The sequence below is a fragment of the Cyrtonyx montezumae genome, unplaced genomic scaffold (genome assembly GCF_038088225.1).
Source record: "Cyrtonyx montezumae isolate F1298 unplaced genomic scaffold, pur_monq_1.0 scaffold_7, whole genome shotgun sequence".
Lineage (NCBI taxonomy): Eukaryota > Metazoa > Chordata > Aves > Galliformes > Odontophoridae > Cyrtonyx > Cyrtonyx montezumae.
In genome coordinates, this window is record NW_027072078.1 from 27,322,263 (window position 1) to 27,328,653 (window position 6,391).

At 44.6% G+C, this 6,391-nt stretch overlaps 1 protein-coding gene across 1 annotated transcript in view; it reads right to left on the reverse strand.

Annotated features, from left to right (window-relative positions):
* The window catches only part of SNX4 (sorting nexin 4), a 28,530-nt gene extending 22,535 nt beyond the window's left edge, over positions 1 to 5,995 (reverse strand). The window contains exons 1-2 of the mRNA XM_065750562.1: positions 5,846 to 5,995; positions 4,941 to 5,056 (exon numbers count right to left, since the gene is read on the reverse strand). Coding sequence (XP_065606634.1) covers positions 4,941 to 5,056; positions 5,846 to 5,944 — 215 coding nt within the window. The 5' untranslated portion in view covers positions 5,945 to 5,995. The remainder of the gene's footprint in view (positions 1 to 4,940; positions 5,057 to 5,845) is intronic.
* Positions 5,996 to 6,391: the final 396 nt, after the last annotated feature.

Below are 6,391 nucleotides of genomic sequence, written 5' to 3' on the forward strand. Positions count from 1 at the left end.
TGCAGCACTCCTTCCTGCTGGAACATTGCTCAGTTCAAGTATTTCCAAAACTCTCTGGCTTACTGTGAAGTGTGTAGTTAGCAATGTACTATTGCTGAGCTGGAGGGAGGTCCTAATAGAAAAGGAATTAAGCTACCATGCCCCAATCTAGGTGCTTGGCTGCAAGCTGAAGGCACAAACCCGACATTACTAAAGAAGAAATTACCAGCAGGATCTGGTAAATAACTTGACCATTCGAGACACATAACAGTACTTCAGAATTAGAGATCCTTCTCACCTCCCACTTCTGCAGCTATCCCTCAGTTGCTCTGGCTTGCAACACAGGTTTCAAGAGCGCTACTTCTGCACAGATTATCTCTGATGCTTAAGCAAGGCTGCCCCCATCAATGCACCATAGATTTACGTGGACACTAAGAACACACTACACAAACTAACATGAAGAAAATAAAACCGCAGGCCAGGACAAAAGGATTCACTCATGCTGGCAGACAGAGGTGCTGCTCTCTCTGGCCTAAAACCCAACCAAATCTCAAGCCAATGCAAGTCTAATCTAACATTTGCCACCTTCTCAGTGATCTTGTGAGTCCCTACAGCATCAAGGAGGTCAGCTCAGAGAAGAATGAAAAGGAGTTTACTTTTCTTAAAAGTATCCCATCCAGACACTCCATCATCATTCTCAGGTACACTTTCTTAGAAACGTTACTTTTTAAGACATGAAAAAACAACTACCCAGAGTCTTACTAGTGTAAGAGTTCATTTATCACTTGCAGTGGTTCAGGTGAACACAGCATTAGTAACTTGTCACTGTAAGAGGACGTGGCCCTCTGACAAGCCAATGTTCCAGTGTAGGTTATGTCTTTAATGCTTCATGACCATTTTGCAGAGATAACTGAACTAGAAGGCACTAGGACAGACCATTTTGAGCTTCAACTGTCCTTTCAGAGTGCCTGCAATATCAGCTCTGTACTTGCCAGAATTAAAAAGACAACATCAGCCAGACCCTGGAAACCAGCTCCAGAAAGGAAGTGGAAATCCACAAAGGTACTCGTTACACTTAACACCTTCATTACCATCTGATTTTTCAGACCATGCTACGAACTCCAGCATTAAGTGCAAGTACTGCACACCAGTTTCAATTAAGGTTATAATCACTTGTTGACACTCTGTCAAACTTCTCAATTTGCTTTGGTTTTAAAAACATAATATAATACTTGTACAGTCTGCAGGCAGGAAAACCATATGTTTCCTCTCTAAGTACAGTTTTAACAATGCATGTTATTCACTGAATAAGCCTGCAGAAGAAAAAAAAGATAGACTTGAAACCTCCAGCTTTTACGCTCATAACTGATGTTATCATAAGTAATTAGAAGACTACATTACTCCAAAAGCCACGTTCATTTGCCTTAATTCAAAGTGCCGATGTGAAAACTTGAGTTCACCTAATTAACCTCTTCCCATTTAAAACTAATTATCTGAAATGAGCCATTAAACAATTCCTAATGTAATAAAGAGAGGAATGGCTGTAAAATATCAGAGAAGGGAATGTATTGGTGTATTTCCTTATGAAGTTAATCACCTCTCCAATCACTGAGGCAGCGCATTTGCTTTCAGCCCCCGGTCTCCCTGTGACCCAGGAGCAGCACCTGCACCCCCCTGCAGTGGATAAGGTTCACCTTCTACACAGAGGAACATCAGTTAAGAGGGAGGAGAAGCTCTGTACATTAGCTATCTAGAAACAGTCTACATGTTTAAGCCTTTCAACAAACAAAAATCATTGCTGTAGATAACTCTGTACTCTGTAAGTCACCTCAAGTTACCAGGCAAGGTGTAAGACAGAGAGGCAGATCAAGGATCAAAAAATCTGTGTTCCTGACATTATATCAGAAGCCACTATACCCTCCGGGCATTTGTTCCTTGCACCCCCCAGGAAACACACACTGGGCTCTCAGCCTCACCCAACACAGAACAGATTTTGAGAAAGGAACTCATAGAAAGTGTCACAAAAGATAAACCCTTGAAGGTGCAGCACTGATAGCACTGAACTCTGATCTAACTGGCTACAGATTTCCAAGCCCATTCCTCCCACAGAGCCATTTTTGTGTAGTCAGCTCTGGGATGCAAGAAGCTGTGTTCCTCTTTCCTTAAAAAGTTACACTCACGACCGTGAGGACGAGGCTAGAGACCTGAACACCAGCGAGGACAGAAGCAGAGTTAGCTTAATGGAAGTGCTCTGGTACTACTGTAGGGATTGTTTACTTTAAAGGATAACAGGAAAGAAAGGCACCCCCATACGGGCTATAATTAAAATGAACTGCAGTTCAACACAGAGCATTTAGAGGTGCTCTGTATCCTGGTTAATTCTCATTCCTGTCAGGAAGAGCAAAAAGGTGTAAGACCAGGAGTCAAATTCTGAGTTTTATACCATCTCTGTTCCTGCTGTTACAAGACGACTCTGCTATGAGACACAGATGCCTGCATTTCCAACAAGCAGGCAATCATGAATTTATGAGGTTCTGGATATTTGCCTTTTCCCTTACAGGAAGCAAGGGACATGCTGAGCACCCGCATTGCAAGAAGGAGCATTTAGTTACAAACTCTTATCATTAAGATGTGTACTCTCCTTAATGCCATTTTGCACAAAGAGGTGGAAGTGTTCATCTGTTCTCCCAGCAAGAGTGTAAGAGCTGAGTTATTTTTAAGTAACTGTGTAGTTTAACAGAAGCTGTGAAACAAGCTGACTTCAAGACTAATTGAACGGAAATAGCTCACCACAAAAATCCACCAAGCTAATGCAGAAAGGTGTAAACCAACACTGAAGGAGATGCTTTCAGGAAGCGTGACCCTTGCAATTGGCTGAGGCTCTGCGGTCTGCAGCAGGGAAGTTTGTTTTGTCTCATTAGGAAAAGAAAGAAAATCTACATTGAGGTGTAATATCACCCCAAAAATTAAAAGATAAAGGCAAATGGAAGTGTGAAAATGCCAATAAATCTCATTTTGAAAAAAAAAACTGAAGCAACATCATCACTTACATCCTGTGAGAAGTTTTTATCAGAGCTAGTGAAACTAACGTGTTAAATGTTTAGGTACTCAGCTCCTGTTCTGTAATAAATGTATGTGACTGTTACTGCATCCATCTCGTGCCTCTTAGTCCCCAGGCTGCACAGAGCTCTTCAATTCAAACTGAAATCAAATCCTAGATAGCAGTACCAGCGGAACTCCACTTCACATAAATGTAATGCAACTATTATTAAGTGGTCTTCCTTTTATATTACTATAAACTGAGTTTTATTCCTCGGCTACAAAATATCCTATTACCCACAGACAAATTGCTGTGAAGCCCACCTACAGCTACAGGCTCAGCAGGAAGCACAGTTAATAGCCTGCAATTATATTTACGCAAGAAATTTTGCCTTCTCAGCAAAAGGAATAGAGAACCTATTTTATTAGAGATGTGACAAGCCCACATTTTCAATAGCTCTGCAACAAACATGTAATTGGGCTCGGTATTTTCTGACCACAGAACAAAATAAATCTTAATGAAAGAAGCCAATCTGGGCAGCAAAACAGTTTTGCCACGAAGAAAGAACCACTAGGAAAGACCAGTGGGGGTGAGCTTAAAGTAATGCAGGAATGATTGAGAAAAGAGATGCAGTCAGCATGATGTGGGGCTGCACAAAGATGCCCCCAGAGTATCCTCCACATCACACCAGTGATTCCAGTTTTCTTTTCACTGAGAAATAACACTGAAGGAAAAACGGAATTACTTATGTGAGATGATGTTTCAATATCAATACACTGTAGAAGTGTTTTTAAAACAGCAGCTCTCCAAGAGCTGTGATACTGGAGAAATAAACTGTGCTTCTGCTTTGTATTTTATTCATAAAACTAAGAAAAATATAGTACATACACCTCTGGAGATCTGCATCAGAGTCAGTGTGACTGGTGTGTCACTTCATCACTTCAACAAATGAAGCAGACTTTTAACCAGCAACTGGAGGACTCATGTGACAGCACGGCATTCTGCAGAGGCTGAAGAGTTCAAAACTGTAACTGCTTTGTTTCAGAGGGTTTTAATCAGCACAGCTCATTGCTCCTAAGGCAAGGCCCAAGGGTTAAAACTGTTAATGTGTAGAAGCTAGAGACAGAACTCCTAATAAAGCCTTATTTTGAAATCCTTGCTTCAGCTGAGTAACACAGCCCCACATAACAAGAGTCACCTGTGAGTGGGAAGAAGCCCTAAGTAAGAGAGTTTAAAGCTTTGTTTGCTACTCAGTACTTAAAATTGAGAGTTGCACTAGTGATACCAACTGTGTTTAAACATACTTACACTGCTAATCTTACCAATAGGAGAAGATTAAAAGCAGTGAGTTATACAGTAAAAGTTCAAGTTAACAGAAAGGAAAGAAACAGTTAATTAACCCTTACTCTAAAACACTTACCAGGAGCTCTGCTCAATCCGAACACCACATACACTTCAAACATGAGTGGAGCCATAAATTTTGACCACATGACCTAAGTCGATGGACTCCTTTACTTCCTTGTGATCCCAAACAAGTCCAACCATTACTTCAGACCACAAAGCACAACCTCTCTCACATGCAAGCTGCACATACATTATATATCTCATACAAGTTTATGCAGGCCATGCAGTTGTTGACACCATGTTAAAGCAATATCTTTCAAACACACGTTTTTCCATCTAGCTTCAAGCGAAGAATTAGAGTGCAGGTAGGGAGGACCAGCATTAATACTGAACTAGAGATCAGATGCCAAGTTTCTGCAGGAAAAGATCCTCCAGAGTATGTTGTTATCAGGTAACAAATCATAAACCAACTAAATCCTCTCATCAACTGTTCCTGAACATTTTCATGGGGGAGGGAGAGGGAAGCTGTTTGGAATGGCACATCTGAGCCTACTGAGAATAAGTTCTCATCACCCACCTTGTCTCAATGAGGTAAGCAGTATATGTTTCTTGCATGTTCATGGCATTTCTCCCAGTCCGTTTTTCTGCTTCTGAAACGGTGATTTCCATTTTTTTGGCTAAACAGTCTTCCATCTTTTTAGAGGAGGAAAATAAAGATTCACGTAATGTTTGCTGTAGAAAGCAAAGGCTACTGACCCTACCTCCCCTTTGATCTGCACCACTGTAGGATATATCTTTAGGCAGTGCTTCATTCTATACCCACTTGCAAATCTGGTGCATAACGTGAAGAGAAACAACATGCTTTTGAGAAAAAAAAAAAGAAATCAACAAGCAGAGACCAGAAGTTATCAAAAGCTCCCCTACAAGTAACAAAGTAACTCCTAAGAAAGAAAAAGGAGAGGGAAAAAAGAAAAACAACAAAAACCACTATCAACAGTGCCCCTTACTTCCGAACAAATCACTTCCTTAGTACCAGCACATTCCTCCTCCAACATCTAAGGCACAGCACTACCCCCCTCTTACAGGAAGGAGAGTACACACTGAATAAGGGTTCTGTGTTTTGTTTTTAACTCTACGAGAAGGATCCTTCTCTCTCGCATTCATGCAGAAACCACAGAAACCCTGTGGAAAGGCTGAGCTCCGGGGATTTCTCACCCAATCCAGCAGGGAGAGGGATTTATGCGAGAAACTCCGGGCCGACAGAAGCAGAGCCGTTCGCAGCCGAGATCCGTTCCCGCGGCGCGGGGCTCCGGGACGCCCCTCGGCGCCGGCCGGGCCCCGCGCCCCTCCCCGCTCCAGCGGCGCCGCGTCCGGGCGGCGCGCTCAGGAAAGCCCGGTGCTCGGCCCCCGCGGATAGGCCGCGCCCAGGCCGGCGGCCCAGCGGCAGCGGGAAGGGCCGCCCCACCAACCCCCGCACCTCACCGTGGCTGCCGGCCGCTCCGGGAGCGGGAGGTCGCTGGCGGGCACGGCGCCGTCCTCCTCCGGGCGGCTCTCGTTCGGTTCGGCCTCAGCGTTCTCCATGGCGATATAGGGCTCGGCTCCTCGCTGTGCGCAGGCGCTGAGGCCGCTCCGGCAGTCGCGGCGGGCCCGGCCGCAAGGCGCGGGGCGTGGGGTGTCCGGCCGGCCGGGCACCGCGTCCCTGAGGGGTTTCTGATCCAGCCCTCGTTGTTTCCACGCTTTTCCATCGTGGGACAGCTGGCTTTTTGCTTTATAGTCTATTTCACTGTGGCTACTTGCTTTCCCACGAGGTGTTTGCTAACATTTGACAGCTCCCTGTTATCTTTTTAAAGCTCTCCAGCCCGTTATTTCTCCACTCTTGCTCCTTCACGTCGCTCCTCTACAAGCACCGAAGGGCTCCGCAGTGCTGTGCTCACTCTCACTCTCTCCTCTGCCCCATATCCTTCCCTATGCTGGGAGATTCTCGGCATCCTCGTTCCTCCCCGTCGTGCCTGCTGCCGCACAAGGGAG